Source organism: Anabrus simplex, chromosome 2 (genome assembly GCF_040414725.1).
Source record: "Anabrus simplex isolate iqAnaSimp1 chromosome 2, ASM4041472v1, whole genome shotgun sequence".
NCBI lineage: Eukaryota > Metazoa > Arthropoda > Insecta > Orthoptera > Tettigoniidae > Anabrus > Anabrus simplex.
The window spans coordinates 1,116,791,814-1,116,811,035 of record NC_090266.1 but is presented as its reverse complement, the minus strand read 5'-3'; the positions used below and the strand labels follow the sequence as shown (position 1 = coordinate 1,116,811,035).

Genomic DNA, 19,222 nt, shown 5'->3' with positions numbered 1-19,222 from the left:
TATGTTGGTTTGATCCATCTTATGTTGGAGTCTGTTTGCTTTGCATATTCAGTCCAGTTGGCTGTTTAGGATGTGATCAAACAACAGGTATAGACATCCCAACCTCCAAGATAACAGGCCTGTGTTGACTATGTGTGAAATTGTTGAGCACTGTACGTCAAACTTGATTGTGTGAATTGTGAAGCAGATTTGTGAAACAAAGATCTGGGGCGTAGCCTCGAGACCAGTGAGCTGATTGAAAGGTAGGCAGGTCTTTGGCATCAAAAATCATATTCAGATTTTCAGTTTTCCATCCAGTCCACAAGAACTTCACCATTAGGGTCATCCTTGTCATATCCCCAATGATGATGATGATGATGATGATGATGACTGTTGAAATCACAGAGATATGTAGTAGGATACTGCATAGAAGGTGTAGGAGGATTAGGCCAAGTAATATCTGGTGGCTTGTACACATTAACTATTGTCAGGTTATCAATGTTAACTGTAGTAATAAAAATGTCATATTCAAAGTTTACTGATAGTAATTGGTAATTTGTTATTTAAAGCCTGGAATTTTCCCCCTACTCTGTATCTGTAGTTCGTCTGCTGTGTGTGCTTCTTGAAGCACGATGACATCAATTGCATATTTCAGTGCAATCCTGGAAAGATACATTTTGCTCGACTAATCCCTTCAATATTCAATTGACAGATGCGCAGCGATGTTCCAATTCTACGAACATGAGGGTCCTGAAAAGGACCACACATCTCCTTTTTCACTCTGACCGAGAGGTCATTTTCGACAGTTCTGTCTTACCTTATCACTGTTGCTTTCTTAGCACCACCCAGGGGACACGTGTAGGGCAGTGTGCTGGTTAAACCTACGGACGTGAAGCACATTGGATGAAGCAGTTGATTGGGTCAAAAAACTTGACCTAGAGTTGTAGTATTGTACGGAATTGTGACTACGTACATTTATCCTGAAACTATATGTACATGTACATACATTCATCATACGATACATAGTAAATAAACTACCCAATTTACTACCAGGGTTGTGAGCCTTGGTGAGAGCTTGGTACTCAGGTGGTCGGTTGCAGTGCTTTCCCACTACGTGATGAGTGTGCCTCGTCCCTTCGCCACTAACTTTTATATTATTGTTATAATATTCCCCTTTCTTAGGCCTAAATATTTTTGTGATGGAAGAGCATGCACCAGTACTGTAAACAAGAATTTTTGTGTTACAGGTAGCCATTTTATATTCAAGCTACATGCTCTCTTTGTTCGACTGGCCACACCCATCCACCACATTCGCGGTACTTACCGCTGCACAAGTTGTTAGTGATGAATCATTGTTGATAAAAGATGTTTGCTTTGTATATTTAATTAAATAGCTCATATTAAGTAGCATGAAAATAAAATAGCTTATTTTAACCCTCCTGAATTTCGGAGGTGAAAATTGAGAAAAAAAGGAAGGTCGTGTGGGTGAGTAAATATGGCATTTTGTTAGGTCCAGTTTTCTATAGAATTTAACATGTTTCGATATGATGAAAATTGATAGGTAAGTAGCATGGAGCCAAAGCTTCAAATATGGATGATGTCAAAAGGTGTAATTGTTCTATGTTGTTTGTTGGCAGTACCATGTAGAACATAAAATGTATTGCAGATTGCTGCTGCCTCTGCTCTGAAGGGCAAAAGATCGCAATGGGGTCAATCTCGCAAGTGGGAAGGAGACTACCTGTCACGGTCACAAGAAAACTCACTTTCTGCTGTCTACAATGCCAGTGTCAACAATCTGAGAAATGGTGACAAGTTTAACAAGGTACTTCATATTCCATTCTTATTTGCGCAGACAAATTTCATTCATTTGTATACTCCTGTCACATCTATTTAGTATTAAATATGGTATAACAGTGTAGTTATGTTAAATCATTTACATAATTTACCAGCAACATGACTGCTTTTGAGCATGAAATCCGGTATAAGTTTTATGAGCGACCATTCACATACTCTAAAATCCAAACCACCAAATATTTATACTGTCTTAAGAAGAGGCATGGGTTGAATGAGGAATGGGTCGTACGATAAGAATTTCATTATGATCTGTATTGACAGTATCGGTGGTTACAATTGGTAGGTAAAATGGGCCCACCTATTCAATACCACATTAATAAAACATGTACCGTATTTACTAGTGTATTAGACCCCCTCGCATATTAGACCTCCCTTGCCTTTTCGAGACAAAGAAAATGAAAAAAAAATCTCTCATACAAGACTCCCCAGCGTAATTCATCAGAGAAGGACAACAATTCTGCTTCGAAGCGGCTAATAGCCTTATGCAGCTCTGATGACATCACACAAATTTGTGAATAGTTTCGTCCGTACGACCCATGTAATGAAAATACGCATCGAAGTCATGCGGTACATCTGTGTTTCCTAGTTAAGAAATGTCCGCCTCCGTAGCGTAGGCTTAAAATGGTCGCCAGCGTAATGGTTAGCACGATTAGCTGCCATTCTCAGGAGCCCGAGTTCAATTCCCGGTACCGTATTGCCAGAGATTTGCGTATGGCACGAAGATAGATTTGCGGTAAAAATGGTACATGCAACTCCCTTCCACTGCGAGCCTGTGTAAAGAAAGAGCTACACCACCTCGGGATGAGGAGACGAGTTTATTTTAGTTAAGAAATATTCACGGTTGTTGCTAGGCCTATTAATATAGGCAGGCGAGATCATTAACAAAGTGATCGTTTCATATCTCACAACTTGGACCAATATAGGGTTTTTTGGGAGAGAAGTAGGTTTAAAACATGATTAAAACAATCCAATCACAATTGTTTTACTCGCCAACGTATCTAACAAAAAATAATAATATTGATTTTTTTATGTTCCCACTTACTTTCAACGATTTTCGGAGACTCCAAACAAAACATACTAGGGTATGCATTAATAAAAAAATAGAGACAACGAACGCACGAAATTAAACATTAAACACATTACCGCCACACCTGTAAATATCCATAATTGCGGCAAATCCTGTTATTTATTTTTATTCTTTCAGTTGTTAAACTTTTGGCACTATCCGGGCGATACCATACCTAACCTAAACAATGCGGCCTCTCTTATCTCATTTAGAGCTGTTTAGGTAAATCCTGATGTGATAAATGTAGAGAACAAGCATGAAATATACTTAAAAATAAGAATCTGGCTTTCAAGAGTTTCAGTTATCAAAAGAACTCTTCCAATCACTATGTATTACATTTGGAAATGCTGCACAATGCATAACATACTCCAGCTGGGAATATCAGAGTCCATATCCAGAAACCATTTGGGAATAACTTCACACAGTTCAGACTCCGTTAGGAACGAAATTATTTTTATAAGGTTTGTAAAGACGGGACTTCGAATGCTCTAGATCTGGATTGCAGTGCATGGCTGACGAGATGACAGTGAAGATGACGTCACTTGGAATGACGACGCGCCGGTAGCAGGGAAGTTAGCGGCGCAAGAAAATTAAAATTAACTTCTTACAAAATTGTACAAAACTATTTTAATTCTCCTAGTCAATACTACAGGGTTATTACAAATGATTTGAGCGATTCCAAAACTCTGCAATAACTTTATTATGTGCCATATTGTCGCAAGACTTTGCACACCCATAGACAAACTCAAAACTTTTCTTTGACATTTACAAATGTTCGATATGTGCCTCTTTAGTGATTCTGCAGACGACATCAAGCCTATAATCAAGTTCATCTCACACTTAGCGCAGCATGTCCTATCAATGGATTTGAAAGCATGGTTGATGCAAGCTCGCAGTTCTGGCAGGTTTGTTGGGAGAGGAGGTGTAAACACCGAGTCCTTCACGTAACTCCACACAAAGAAATTGCATGGGGTTAGGTCAGGAGAACGTGGAGGCCATGACATGAATTGCTGATCATCAGCTCCACCACAACCGATCCATCGGTTTGGCAATCTCCTGTTTAAGAATGAACATCACCATGGAAGTGGGGTGGAGCACCATTCTGTTCGAAGATGAAGTCCGCGCTCTCCTCCAGATGCGACATGAGCCAATTTTGCAGCATGTCCAGATACACGCGATCAACTGTTTCTTCAGTCACTGCAGGCCGACCCATTGATTTTGCCTTACAGAGGCATCCTGAAGCTTTAAACTGCACATACCATCGTCGAATGGAGTTAGGAGTTGGTGGATGTTTGTAGTACTTCGTCCTGAAGTGTCGTTGCACTGTTATGACAGACTGATGTGAGTGCATTTCAAGCACAACAAACGCTCTCTCGACTCCTGTCGCCATCTTGTCTCACTGCGCACTGCTCACTGCTGCTGCACTCTCATGGCAGTAATCTGAAGTGTGACTTCAGCAGACCAAAACTCTCTTTTAGTTTTTCTACAAGACTGTTGAGTTTCGTGACCATACGTCAATTCATGGACCTGCAGTGAATTTATGAAATTACTTCAGTCATTTGTAATAACCCTGTATATATTTTTTATGTCCAATTAAGACGAAAGTTCGCACCTAAATAGATATGTTTCGACCCAGCATTGGGTCATCCTCAGTAAGACATGTATGATGCATTAATAACATAGGAAACACGCAAAATGAAATGTTAGTTAAGAAGTTTCTTAAAAGGCATGGTGAAAGTTAAAAAACTGAAATATTGATAGTTAAAACAGTTTTGAGCTGGAAGTCTTTCTGTTTCAATGCTTTTTGTTGTCCTGTCTACTACATTTCCTAAAACCAATGGAAAATGATCAGCCATTAAAACCACACTGGTTTTCATCCTACTTCCTCTCAAGCTATGAATGTACCCTCGTATCCAAAATGCCATTGAACACCTTATTTTGTATACTGATCATTGAAATACCTCAATAGTTGTTGCAATCCTTCCTGTTCCTTTGATTAGAGACAGATGTGAATACTGCTTTCATCCTATTAATTTCCTCTTCCTTGAGGTTCTCTACAGCCGTATTTGTCTACAGACAGAATTCAGTTTCTGTGTGCCGGGCCTAGTCTCCTTTCTGGGCAAAATTTTGTTACAACTACATTTCCTAAAACCAACGGAAAATGATCAGGCATTACTTGGTAGTAATCTGAGGATAAACTAACCCTGCTTCACTACAAATGGAATGATTAGAAAGTAATGAGAGCTCTAACTTGCTGCTGCCTAGTTTTTATTGGAAGTAATTTCCGTGTAATTTTTTTTGCTAGTTGCTTTACGTCGCACCGACACAGGTAGGTCTTATGGCGACGATGGGACAGGAAAGGGCTAGGAGTGGGAAGGAAGCAGCCGTGGTCTTAATTAAGGTACAGCCCCAGCATTTGCCTGGTGTGAAAATGGGAAACCACGGAAAACCATTTTCAGGGCTGCCGACAGTGGGGTTCGAACCTACTATCTCCCAAATACTGGATACTGGCCGCACTTAAGCAACTGCAGCTATCAAGCTCGGTAAGTGTAATATTTGGCTAATGGAGCTTATGACCTGAGATATGGCAAAGTTCTTAAAACAAATCAAAGCTGGAAAAATAATGAGTCATCGAGGTAACCACAAATTATTTTGGCATATGTTTCAAGATGGTGGCAATCTGCTGCTAAGAAACTGTGTATTTCATGTGTGGCCATTTTATTGTTGATTTACAGACTTTTTCTGTCAACTTTTGAGAATAATTTTCATTTGTCTCATCCAGATGTTGCTGTTGCAGGTCCTGTTCTCTGGATTCATTAGGAAGACCAACAGGTTCAGCAAGTGTGCTGACCGAGCCTTGCTGGTGACTGATAACTCGATCTACAAACTGGAAACCACTAAGTTCAAGCCAATGCGTAAAGGATCACCTCTGCACGAGGTAAACAATGACTGAGATATACAGACCTTTGCCGCTTGTCTTGCATGTGATAACAAATATACTGTATTTATCCGCATAATAGATGCACTTTTTTCTAATTTTTATAGCAAAAATTTTTGGTGCATCATTTATGCTGGGAAAAAATTTGTTATGAAAAACTGCATGTTTCATAACATGCACCGTTGCGATTATGAAATGATTGATAGCATCAAGAACAGTATAGCAAACCAGTAGCGACTACAAACTAGTATTATTAGTGTCGCTCCAAGTGAGACTTTGATCGATTAATAACCAGCATCAGTCAGCTGTATAATTTACAGATGGCATACTGCAACTTGAAATTGGAAATGAAGAACAGTAAGTAATGATAAAACAATACGTTAGCAACATTTTAATGCTACTATTAACTTAACCTCATTTGCTATTAGTTTCAGCATCAGTGTCCTTATCCATCAGAGAGTCATGTTCACACTAAAAGGAAACAGTTGTGATTAGTTTTCACGCATTGTTTTGTACTGGCATAACCCTGAATTTCAGTTTCCTTCATTTCTCATCATTGCCAGTAAATACTACACACACTCTAAATATACTGCATACTGTCATCCCCTTTTCACACATGCTGTAGAAATTAATTCCTGTCCTTCTTAGAAAGTATGTTACGTTGTCAGCACAACTGGATATGCAGCTGTTGATCTCCATTTAATGCATACTGCAGTCCATATTATTTCTTTTGAAAGTGAAATGCATCCATTAAGGGGAGTCATGACTGAAATGTTGAAGTTTTTACAATTTACCACTTATCAAAACCAAATGTAAGGCACAAGCACATATTAATAAGATACAGCCCCATACAAAATTTGGAGTTGATTAGTTAATTGGTTGCAAAGTTATTGACAAATATTTATTATTTTTGTATGTTGCATGGAAAATGCTATTTGTGACTTTTTTTTTTTTTTTTTTTTTTTCCTATAATTTGGTAGACTTGTCAAAAATACTCATATATTTAAGAACTCCCAACTTTTTCAGTCTGGAAATATAATTTTAAGTTTTTTGTTATTCATTCAATAGGCAAAAATTTAGTTTTGTGCTATTTCAGGAGTAAAAATATGAATGTAATATTCAACTACAGAACTACTGTTAATTCCTGTACAAATTCAGACATTCTCTGAAAATTTCAGGTGTATCCGATAAGAACTCTTGTCATAAGGAGCATTTTATGCATGGCAAAGAACTGCCCTGGACTGTAAATTATTCCCTCGGATGTCTTTTTCCTCTTGCACACAGTGTAGACCTACTTCAAGGCGGTATTACTGAAATGGTAGTCCGCAAATCCTAAGCTAATTTTGTCCGACAGAGTGAGAGAAAGGGGCATGGGCTTACTCTATGTACATCGAACCGCTATCCTTTAAACCTGGCATTTAGAGCTTTAAAAATGGTATGTATGAAAACTGATGATGGGATTGGAAAGAGGAAGAATTGGTGGATTTATTAAGGTTAAAATTGAAAATTCGATATTTTGCTAAAAAATTGCAACCTTTCAGTCACATCTCCCCTTAAGCAGGGATTTCTTTTTTTGCTGATGAGAAAGATTGAAGTGCATGTGTTAGTTACTGTAGTGTATTGAAATAACCAGGGAGATGTGTAGGCAGATTTTAGAGAAATTCCCTGGCAATCCAGTTCCTCATAGAGAGAAAGACGATTTTTTTGTGGAACCATGAACTTCCTGAATTTACAGGTTGCCACTTGTATACTGTTCAGAGACTTGTTCTTAGATTTAGAAAAAACAAAAAATTTAAATGATATGTTCCTCAGCAAAAACATTCTAACCAAAAAATACTTTGTCAAATTGGAGAAATATGAGAATTTCTACATTCATCTTCTCCAGGAAGCAGGAACCTCATTCTTCTCAGCCTGCAAAGCAAGTAAAATTTTAAGACGTGATGCATACAGAGTGTTCTTAGTTAAAGAATAACAACCACATAACAATGCAAGTCAGGTTAATATTTATTATTTATTATTGGATTATTACTGTCAATTGTCAGTTAAATAATTTTCTCCTGTAAAGTATGGATTTCTTATGTAATTACGTTATTGAAAAGAATTATTAGGGATCTGATGCGCTGAAATAGTCCACGGGGAAGTAGACACAACTTTCTTCCATTTGGGTTAATGCATGCTTTAATAATAATAATAATAATAATAATGATGATAATCATCCAGCAAAGTTTCCAGCCACTATTGTAATAATAGCCTTCCCCATGGATACTCAGTTCCAGTCTTCTCAGCACAATCTTTAAGTCCCTTCAGCTATTTGTTTCTTGATGCTCACTTCTATGCCTTGAGTCCTCAATTTGTCTGACATGCCCGTACCATCTATGTCCTCTTGTTAGAGTTCCTTATTCTATACTTGTCTCTTCTTATAGCTCCTATTCTCTTCCTTTCATTCCCCAAGTCTGTGATGTATAGGTTAGCATTGGAACAATGTTATCGTTAAAATATTCAAGCTCTTTATGAGTTTTTAAATTGTAAAATTACAGTTTTGCCCCAGTGTGGCTGTGAGCTTGCCAGTTGGATTGTCTCACCTTTTCAAGATGCTAGCGGCTAGTGCGCCGTTGAGACACCACTCCTAGCCTCCTTTGTAGGACAATGCGGTGATGGAGCACTAGGGGAATAAATGCCTGCCTTTGGCTTTTATATTAAAAATTAAATTTCTAGAAGGAAATCTTAATTTAATTGCAAATATTAAAATATACAAGCTCTTTAGGCTTAGCTCATTATTAATTGATTTAAACTTCACTGAAATTTTAATGCAAAATCTATATAACAGTGAAAAACATAACTGTGAACATCAGAAAACTTGACAAGCAAATGGTAAAAAAGTTAATCTGGAAAGAACAATTGAATCAAAAAGTGATGGAATTAACTAGAGGTAAGAATATTCTTGACATGTTACGGAGCTCTATAGAGAAACTGAAGTGATGGATGATCTAAGCGATCACAGTGCTGTTAGTCATAGTTAAAAATGTGATAGGAAGATCGGTTATAAACGTAGGACGATTAAACAGTACCAAGTTTAAAGCAATTGTTGAGGAGTGTTAAGACAGGTGGTAAGGAATGATAAAGACCAACTGTATCATAATAGAGGAATAGAGAGATTGGAGAAGGTGCAGTTTATTAGATTGAAACAAAAGTTAGGAATGGTTCTCTGGAAATAAGGAGATATGGAGGAAACTTAATAGCATATTAAATTCAGCAACAACAAAAAAAGAGCATAATTGGCTGTCATAAGAGATTTAGTGAAATTTGAAAGGGTACATATAGGTACTTCACTTCAAAGCACAAACAGGTTTCATGAAGGACATTCCTGGGATCATTAACGAATAAGTCTGGCTCATTACCTGAATTTTTAGCATAGTGGCCTTCCTTCAAAAGCCCCGTGTTCGATTCCCAGCTGGGTTGTGAATTTAGATCTTAAGTGGTTTGGGTGTTTGTGTTATTCCTAACTTCCCTGCAACTTACACCATGCATATCACTTTCCTCCACCAAACACTGCAGATGCCGCCAACCCTTGTCGGTCTGCATTTCTATTTTTGCATCAAGTTAGCAGTAGCCACACTAAATTATTGTATGTTAATGAACAAGAAGAGTGTGTATGTGAAGATTTACAGAAGGCAGAAAAATTTAGTCAGCAGTATGTCAAGAAATGTGAACTCCCAACAGTTGTGAAGAAGAAGCAGTGGATTAGGAATTCCACGCTGACCTTAGTTTAGGAGAAGAGAGCTCTGAGGAGAGAAGGTAAGGGGCATGCTGGGGCGAGACTGAGGATGCTGAACAGTGAGATCAAGGCTGCATGCATAAGGGACAAGAATGCATAAATCAAAGACCTTTTGCATGAACTGGAAGAGCATCTGGAATCCCTAGCAAACTTTTTAATAAAATGAAATATGTGGTGAGGGAATTCAAAGTTAAAAAGCAAATCATCTGCAACTGAAATAGGGACAAGAAAACTGATCTCAAAAGCATCATGGAGATGTGAAAGTGCTACTGCAAAACCCTTTTCAAGGGAGACCCTGCAAGAAACCCTGAAAACCACAGTAGCCTACTTTAAAAGATGGAACCTTCAACCCTCAGATTGGAAGTTGAGAAGGCAATCAGACACCTGCAACAAAACAAATCTGGTGTGGACAGAATCACTGCTGAAACCGTATAGGCAATGGATCCAGAAGCGGTAAATATATTACTGGATCTCTGCAAGACGGTATGGGACTTCAAGAAACAGCCAGTTGAGTTGGGTGAGTCAATATTCGTCCCTGTTTACAAGAAAGGAACTGCCACAGATAGCAACAACGAGTGATCCCTCGTGCTAACAAGGTTCTTGTCCAAAATATCAAGAAGCTGAAAGCCTTCCTACTGCCACAAATAGCCAAAGAGCAGAATGGGTTCATGTCAGGCTAGGGCACAACGATCAGACCTTGAACGTTCCACAGATCATGGAGAAGACCCAAGAGTTCAACATTCCAAAATTCTTTTCCTTTGTCAACTACAGGAAGGCGTTTGACTCTGTGAAGTGGGAGATTTTATGGGACGGATATACTTCGGATCATGGGAGTTCAGGTCATCTGACATGGTTGATGAAGGCACTCTACACTAACAACCGAGCCACCATTTGGATCAACGAAATGTTCTCCAGCACCTTCAAGACCAAAGCAGGAGTCTGGCAAGGATAAGGATGCATTTTGTCGTCTATACTAGCGGGCGCCAGGAAATGTTCTCCGCAGTGCATACCTGCTGCAGCGTGAGGGAGCATCAGCAGTTTAGTTGGCAGCATGGTGTCATATGTCACCCTCGTTCACCTAGAGGCCAAGGTCAGCAGGATAGCAGTACAGGGAGGCCACACGTGTGAGCTGTGCATTGTTGAAATCGTCAGTGCATTGCATTGCTGTTCTGTTCTCGATGATGATGACGGCCCAATACTACTCGGACGAAACCAGATCAACCCAAAAAAGATTACGCAACTTTCACCTTTAATAATACGGCCATATATTCACTAACCAATGTTTTGAAGAAACATAACATTAAAATAGCTTTTAGGACCACACAAAATAATAGGCATATCATATATAATAATAAATCAGTAAATAGTAGCAACAAATATCTTCAATCAGGAGTCTATTGGGTGAAATGCAACAACTGTTTAACAAGTTATGTGGGGCGTACGGGCAGGAATTTCACAATTAGATATAATGTGCACGCGAATGCCATTAGGCATAATCATTTCTCGGCAATAGGGCAGCATATGCATGAACACAAGCACAAATTTACGAACATAGGTAATGATTTGAACATATTAAATGTAAAACCTAAAGGTCCTTTGCTTAATATAAGCGAAGAATTATATATAACATTTGATCAGTATGCAAATCCCAACTATAACATTAATGAGCTATCTGAAAAAACTAATATTTTAATAAAATTGTTCGTCTTAAAAAATTACTACGTCAGACTAGTCAACAAACGTCATACACAAGCTACGGCGCAGACAGCGAGCCTTCATGACTCCGCCCATACACACGGAGAAACCTCCCCTACTCATCCCTCCGCCCTCTCACAACAGACAACACCAGAACCGTCAGTACGAGATACAATACGCGACAGACGGCCAAAATCTCGCATCTCAAACACCCAGCAGTAAGTAGATTATTTCAGGCTTTACGTATTCACACAAAATTACACTTCAATTGAAATCTAATTCACTTCACTCATTTCAACTTACAGATTTTACCAACCTCAAAAAGGGAAAGGAACCACCAACTTTTACGGCATTTGATGGGAGAAAACTCCAGAACAGAAGTTAGGCCAGAATATGTTCAAGACAGTAAACAAGTGGTTGAGTCATACACATAGTGCATAAGTAACGCGTATCAAAGCTTGGAATTTGAAATTGTATTGGTCCATTTTATAAGTATAAGAAAGTGCTGTCATTTACAAATGGAACTCAAAAGACCAATATATGGCATAGAATAATATCAAAATTCTTAAGTAAAAGGCAAATGGTGCAAAATATAACGCAAGAATCAAGGCCAACAACTATATTTTTAGATATATTTCAGTGTCACTAATACATTGGCCATACTACATGACATTTTAGGTGTTAAAAACTTTTGAAGTAAAGAATAAGCATTTCAGTTAATAGACATTTGTGTTTCACACAAAACATAAACGCCGGGCTGAGTGGCTCAGACGGTTGAGGCGCTGGCCTTCTGACTCCAACTTGGCAGGTTCGATCCTGGCTCAGTCCGGTGGTATTTGAAGGTGCTCAAATACGACAGCCTCGTGTCGGTAGATTTACTGGCACGTAAAAGAACTCCTGCGGGACAAAATTCCGGCACCTCGGCGTCTCCGAAAACCGTAAAAGTAGTTAGTGGGACGTAAAGCAAATAACATTATTAACAAAACATAAACATCGCATATTGGAACTTGTAATTTGCGCAAGAAGGAACTGACACTTAATAATTGGACTTGTAATCCATCCATATATAGCATATTTAAATATCATTTTAAATATTTAGCGTTATGTAAAGGCAAATTGTTGCAATATTTCATTATAAAACAACGCAAGAACTAAGGCAGACAAATATTTTAGACTCTAATGTATAATAATTACACTTCAAAATATTTTAGTGTGTTTATGTGAAATTTTATAGTAGACAACACACATTTATAGTCTACCTAAAGCATTGTTATAATCCAATACTTTAATGTAAAAATGTAATAAGATATTTTATTGAAGTTAACGCGCAAATTTTATTCATCACATTTTACTGATAGCTTATCGCTATAACTTCACGATCATAAACAAACTTATCTCAAATAAGATTACACATTTATAGAATGGGGCTTAATTCAGCAGAATAAGCAAAATACCTATGATAAATGCTTAATAAGTTTAAAGACGAATTCTTTTAGCCACAATTGCATGTATATAATAAGACAAAGTTTGTAATTTTATCACAATGCTTGTCATTTTGTAAGTTTTTTTAAGAAAAGTTTTTTATTGAAAGTACAAAATAGTATGTCATGAAGGTCCTTAAGAGGCATAAGATAAAAATGTAAATACGATTCTGATATAGCTGAGGATGACCTATAAAGGGTCGAAACCGGTCCTAGATATGTAATATTTTACATGTAAATATATGTATTGATTAGGTGGAATTTTTCTTTCCTTTTGTGACGATTGGTAAATATCAATACGGAAAAATGAAGTTCATAAATAAAAAAATAAAAAAAATGTGTAGATGCGTTGAAGTCTGTCTTCAAACACAAGGACAACACTTCCAGCAACTGTTATGAATTGATGGGGTGAGTACAAAGTTTACTATTTGTTGTTTGTTTGTTTTGTTTTGAGCCCTGTAATAATCATCTACTCTTGAGCACATTATGAGGAAGTTCCTGGATGGTTGGGAAGGCAGCTTCAGAGTGGGAGGCAAAATCATTGGCAGCCTGGTGTATGCTGGTAACACTCTCATCATAACAAATGCCAAGAAGCTGCAGTTAATTATGGAACAACTGACAAGAACGAGCAGGGAGTATGGCCTTGGGATGAACAAGAGCAAGACGAAAGTCATGATCGTGGACAGAGCGAACAACATCCACCTGCCACACGAGTACAGTCGAACCTCAATTCTCCGTTTTTGGAGGGACCATGGAAGAAACATACAACACAGGAAAATGGAAAATCTGGGAATGAATGGAAACCATAAAAAATTTGGCTAAATGTCACAAAAATGAAATATGTATAATTATAATCTTACAAGCACTCCTAAACCAAATCAAATCAAACTACGGGCCTTCACCTACCAAGCGACCACTGCACAGCCCGAAAGCCTGCAGATTACGAGGTGACACATGGTCATTGTGACTAATCCTCTTGGCCGTAATTCCTAGCTCTCTAGACCGGGGTCGCCATCTCACCATTAGATACCTGCTCACTTAAAGGTAATCACGTAGGCTGGACCTGGAACCAGCCCTCACATCCAGGTAAAAATGCCTGACCTGGCCGGGGATCGAACCCAGGCCCTCCGGCTGAGAGGCAGGCAAGTTAGACCTCAGTGCCGGCTTCATACATTAATTGCTGGTACGCAAATTAAAAATCTCTATACTTTACATTCAGTTTTACCAGGGTAACTTTATCAGTTTCCCGTGAAAACTTCTTTCAGTTCAGCAACTTTGATCAGCCAAACTCCTTTTTATCTTCCGCTGTAATTTGGTCACTGGTATACTGTTCATAGTCAGTTTTTGGAAATGTTGTACCGCGTAAATGAGGCCTACATCGACTTTTAAATGTTATGTTGAACTCCAGAATATGGTTTTGGATGTAAGTATCTATTCTGAAAAGTTCTCAAATGCATTATATTCATTTCTGCCCATCACTAATCGCAATCAAATTGTAAAGAGAGAAAATATCCTCAAAACTTCAGAAATTAGTTATTCATGATCTTGAAGTCAGCTTGAAAGTGCGCTTGCTGCTCAAGTCAGTACTGGTGGGCAATGATACAAACTTTTTTTAATGCAAATACGCGCAAATAAAACAACTGTGGGTTTATGACATTTTAACACAAAAACGTAAAATTCCCACTACAGTGCAACCTCGATTCTCCGTTTTTCGAGGGACCGTGAAAATAAAACGTACAACACGGGAAAACGGAAAATCCGGGAATGAATGAAAACTATCAATTTGGCTAAACAGCACAAAAATGAAATATGTATAATTATAATCTTACAAAAACTCCTAAACCAAACCAAACTACAGCCCCAGTGGAACTTTGCCTGCCAAGCGACCGCTGCTCAGCCCGAAGGCCTGCAGATTACGAGGGGCGCATCGTCAGTGCGACGAATCCTCTCGGCCGATATTCCTGGCTCTGTAGATCGGGGTCGCCATCTCACCATTAGATTCGGTAGCTCCACAATTAAAGGTAATCACGTAGGCTAAGTGGACCTGGAACCAGACTTATATCCAGGTAAAATTGCCTGACCTGGTCGCAATCGAACCCGGGCCCTCTGGATGAGAGCCGGGCATGTTAGACCGCGAACCGCATTAATTACCGGTACGCGAGTTCAAAATCTCGATACTTTATATTCAATTTTACAGGGGAATCTTCGTCAGTTTCCCGTGAAAACTTCTTTCAGTTCAGCAACTTTGATTACGCTAGCCAAACTCTTCGAAAAATCTAACAACGCCAAGCCAAACGACAATCGACCACAAGTAGCTTTTAATTCTCTCATCTAATAAAATAAAGCATATTAGATACAAAAGCACCCAAAATGATGGCGAAATCCGTTCATTTCTTAATCTTTCATTGTAATTTGGTCTCCGGTATACTGTTCGTAGTCAGTTTCTGGAAATCTCGTACCGCGCAAATTAGGCCTACATCGACTTTTAAAGGTTATGTTGAACTCGAAAACATGGTTTCGAATGTAAGTATCGATTCTTAAAAGTTCTCGAATACATTATATTCAATTCTGCGCGTCACAAATCCAATCAAATTGGAAAGATAAAAGAAATATCAAAACTTCAGAAATTACGGTTATTCGTGACCTTGAGGTCATCTGGAAAGTGCGCTCGCTGCACATGTCAGTACGAGTTTGAAATGATACCAATCATTTAAAATGTAACGTGTGCAAGTAAAACGACTGCGGTTTTTGGTATTTTAACACGAAAACGTAAAATTCCCAGTCTTACATTAGTAACAGTAATAGGCAATCCCAAGACCTCCCATGGCTTTCTTTTTTTTTTTAATATAAGGTGCAACATCTGTTTTCGTCTCGCTAACATAATCATGTACGATAATATAAAAAATACTGAATTTGTGTTAAGGAGCAGTTTCGATTCCTGCCTGAAAGCCCACTTAGGTCTGCAGTGCCCTGAGCAAAGTGCCGAAAACCCCTTCGGCAGTACGATCGAAAAAATGTAAATAAAACATCTAACCCTGGACATAATATGGACGTTTTATAAGTGCGAACATTTGACGAAACTCGTTCCGTCTTCACGCAGAGCTGTAGAGATGCGCCGTGTCTTCTAGCAACTGCTCTGGCCACTCTCTGCCCTATGATTTTCCGAGATTCTCTAAACAATACCACCCGAATGCGATGCTAAGATGGTCCCTTATGCAAGTTCACCGCCGATCGCCGAACGCCAAGATCCATAAATATGCCAGAGCCGTCCTTTCGTGAGATACAGTTTATTAAAAAACTATTGATCGAGGATTTAGCGTTGATGGGACTGGAATTTCTGGACGGTTGATCCGGGAAATCGTTTCTTCGAGGAACGGATAATGCGGGACTTTTACAACATGATTTAATTACGATGCTCTCGAGACCACGTAATTTGAACGCATATTCCGGGAAAACGTACTTTCCGGGAACGGATAATCGAGGTTCCACTGTATGTTGTCTCAATAACATAATCGTAGGCCTATACGATAATATTAAAATACTAGATATGTGTTAAGAAGGAGCAGTTTCGATTCCTGCCTGAAAGCCCAGTGACTATACAGTGCCCTGAGGGAAGTGCCAAAAACCTGTTCGGTGATACAATTGAAAAAATAAATAATTAAATAAACATCTAACCCTGGACATAATGTAGACATTTTAAAAGTACAAACATTTGACGAAACTCATTCTGTCTTCAAGTAGAGCTGTCGAAATGTGCTCTGTATCCTTCCAATTGCTGTGACTTTTCTCTGCTTTATGAATTTTGAGCATTCTCTAAACAATACGACCCGGATGCGATGCTAAGATGGTCCCTTATGCAAGTTCACCACCGATCGCTTTTCCAGTACAGTACCTGCTCTAATTATCGCAATGACGGGACGTTAACGCCAAGATCCATAGGTAGGCCGTAGCAGTCTGTTCGCAAGATACAGTTTCTCGAAAAACACTTCATCGAGGATTTAGTGTTGATGGGACTGAAATTTCTCGACGGTTGATCCGGGCAATCGTTTCTTCGAGGAACGGATCTCTCTTTTAGTCCAACCCTTCATAATGGTGTAGTGGCATCACACGACAATTCTTTTAGTGATCTTCCTCTAGGAGTCTCTGCTTTGGGCATGGTGACTTGCTTGCTGTAAGCTCATCCTGATCAAGTTCTTGATCTGGTCCATCCATCGCAACGGTGCACGTCCTCTAGGTCTTCGGTCTTCGACTTTTCCCTCTATGATAAGTATTTCCATTGTCTCCTGTCTTCTGGCAATATGACCAAAATATCTGAGTTGTTTTTGGTTGATAAAGGTCAACAGTCTTGTTCTGATGCCGAGCTGTTGCAGGATCATTTCATTAGTACGATGTGCTGTCCACGGTATTTGCAGTAATCTCCTATAGCACCACATTTCTAGAGCATCAATCCTGCAGCGATCCGCCGTCTTCATTGTCCAGGTTTCTGCTGCATATGTCGCGATAGGGAAGATCAGAGTTCGAATGAGGGTGACCTTTGTCTTGAAAGTGATGGAGGTGTCCTAGATGTGAGTAAGTTTTGCTGTTGAATTTCTCACAATCACAATGCGCTTGCAGATCTCAGGTTCACAGTCTCCAGTATTTCTGACAATAGATCCTAGATACTCGAAGCGACTGACAACCTCATAATCTGCCATTCTTTTTATGGCAGGTCTGTTGTTATTAAAACGGTCTACAATCATCACTTTGGTCTTTTTATTGTTGATTTCAGGACCATATTCTCTGCTTCGCTCATCTAACCTCCGCATGATGGCTTCTAGTTCATGATCATCTGTTGCAGTTATCACAGTGTCATCTGCATATCTGAGATTGTTAATTTTCCTGCCACCATCTGTGATGCCATCACTCCAGTCCTCGAGAATCTCCCTCATAATGTACTCGCTGTATACATTAAATAGGAGGGGGGAAAGACTGCAACCTTGTCGCACTCCAGCACTAGTAGAAAAGATGTCTGAGAAATCGCCATTAACTCTCACTGTCGCAGTGTTCGAATAGTACAATTGTTGAATCAGGTACACTATATGTCTCGGCGTCCCCATCTCAGTGAGTATAGCCCAGAGCTTTGACCATTTTACCTTGTCCAAGGCTTTCTTGTAGTCCACGAAGCACAGGAACATCTTGATATTGTACTCCCTTGTCTTCTATATGAGCTGCCAGATGTTTAGGATCTGCTCAGGAGTTCCTTTGCCTGGAACAAACCGGGTTTGTTCCTCTGAGATTTGTGGAAGTAAGGAGGTCTTTAGCCTCTCGTTCAGTACCGCGAACATGATTTTACTGGCATGGGAGATGAGGGCTATCGTTCGATAGTTTGCACAGTCAAGTGGAGAACCTTTCTTGAACATTGGTATGAAGACAGAGTGACACCACTGGTCCGGCCGGTTTACAGATGTCCATATCTTCAGACATAACTTGTGGAGGATGTCGACACCTTGGTCACCCATGTTCTTTAGGCTTTCAGCAGTGATTCCATCTTGGCCTGGTGCTTTCCAGTTCCGGAGCTTTTTTATAGTATGTTCCACTTCTTCTCTAAGGATCATTGGTTCAAAGTCTGTTGGGTTCTGGTGACCTGGCAATGGGTGTGGGTCATCAGTGAACAGCTTGATGCAGTATTCTCTCTATACTTTGGTGATGCCCGCTGCATTTGTGATGATATTCCCTTGGTCATCTTTAACCCGTAGAGTGGGGCTCACTTCAGGTGACGCGGCCGGAGCGAGCCCGCTGGTGGGCGCATAATGTGAAGCGCGGAAACTTTTTATTTTTTATCTCCGTTACGAAACAAACGGTAGGTTTGAAACTTTCTCCTATATTCCTATATGCCATCTGACAGAAATTTTTTCACCTTCGCGTATCTAAGCAGTTCCTGTCTGGGAATCCCCTGTTTATCTGCTACATAGCTGCGGAGCACAAGAACAACCTACGTGGTTTCTGGGGTAAATATTTCTCAGTATACCAAGCCCTCGAAAGTTGTGTTTGCTCTAGCTGAACCTCTTCTAAATAAGGGATACCTCATAACTCTAGATAATTATTACAGTCGCCCGGAACTCTTCAATCAGCTCAATGAGTTTCAGACAGACGCTGTCGGTACTGTAAAATCTAACAGAAAAAATCTTCCGAAGGACGTCATGGGGAAAAAATTGAAAAAAGGGGAGGTGGCTTTTACCTATAAAAACAAACTCGTGGCCTTGAAGTGGAACGACAAAAGAGACGTCTGTATGCTAAGTAGTATTCATGACGCCAAAATGCGCACTGTTCTAAACAAGAAAGTAGAAACCAAAGAGAAGCCGGTCGTATGTATTGAGTACAGTGACTCAATGGGAGGTGTGGCCTTATCGGACCAATGTATCGTGCCGTACAGTACGGCGAGAAAAAAGAGTAAA

General features: G+C 39.4%; 1 protein-coding gene across 1 annotated transcript in view; it reads left to right on the top strand.

Moving 5' to 3' along the window:
* Myo31DF (Unconventional myosin ID) overlaps window positions 1-19,222 on the top strand; it is a 315,587-nt gene that overhangs the window by 254,597 nt on the left and 41,768 nt on the right. Inside the window, exons 15-16 of the mRNA XM_067142074.2 lie at window positions 1,646-1,801; window positions 5,697-5,837. Of these exons, the coding sequence (XP_066998175.2) occupies window positions 1,646-1,801; window positions 5,697-5,837 (297 nt within the window). The remainder of the gene's footprint in view (window positions 1-1,645; window positions 1,802-5,696; window positions 5,838-19,222) is intronic.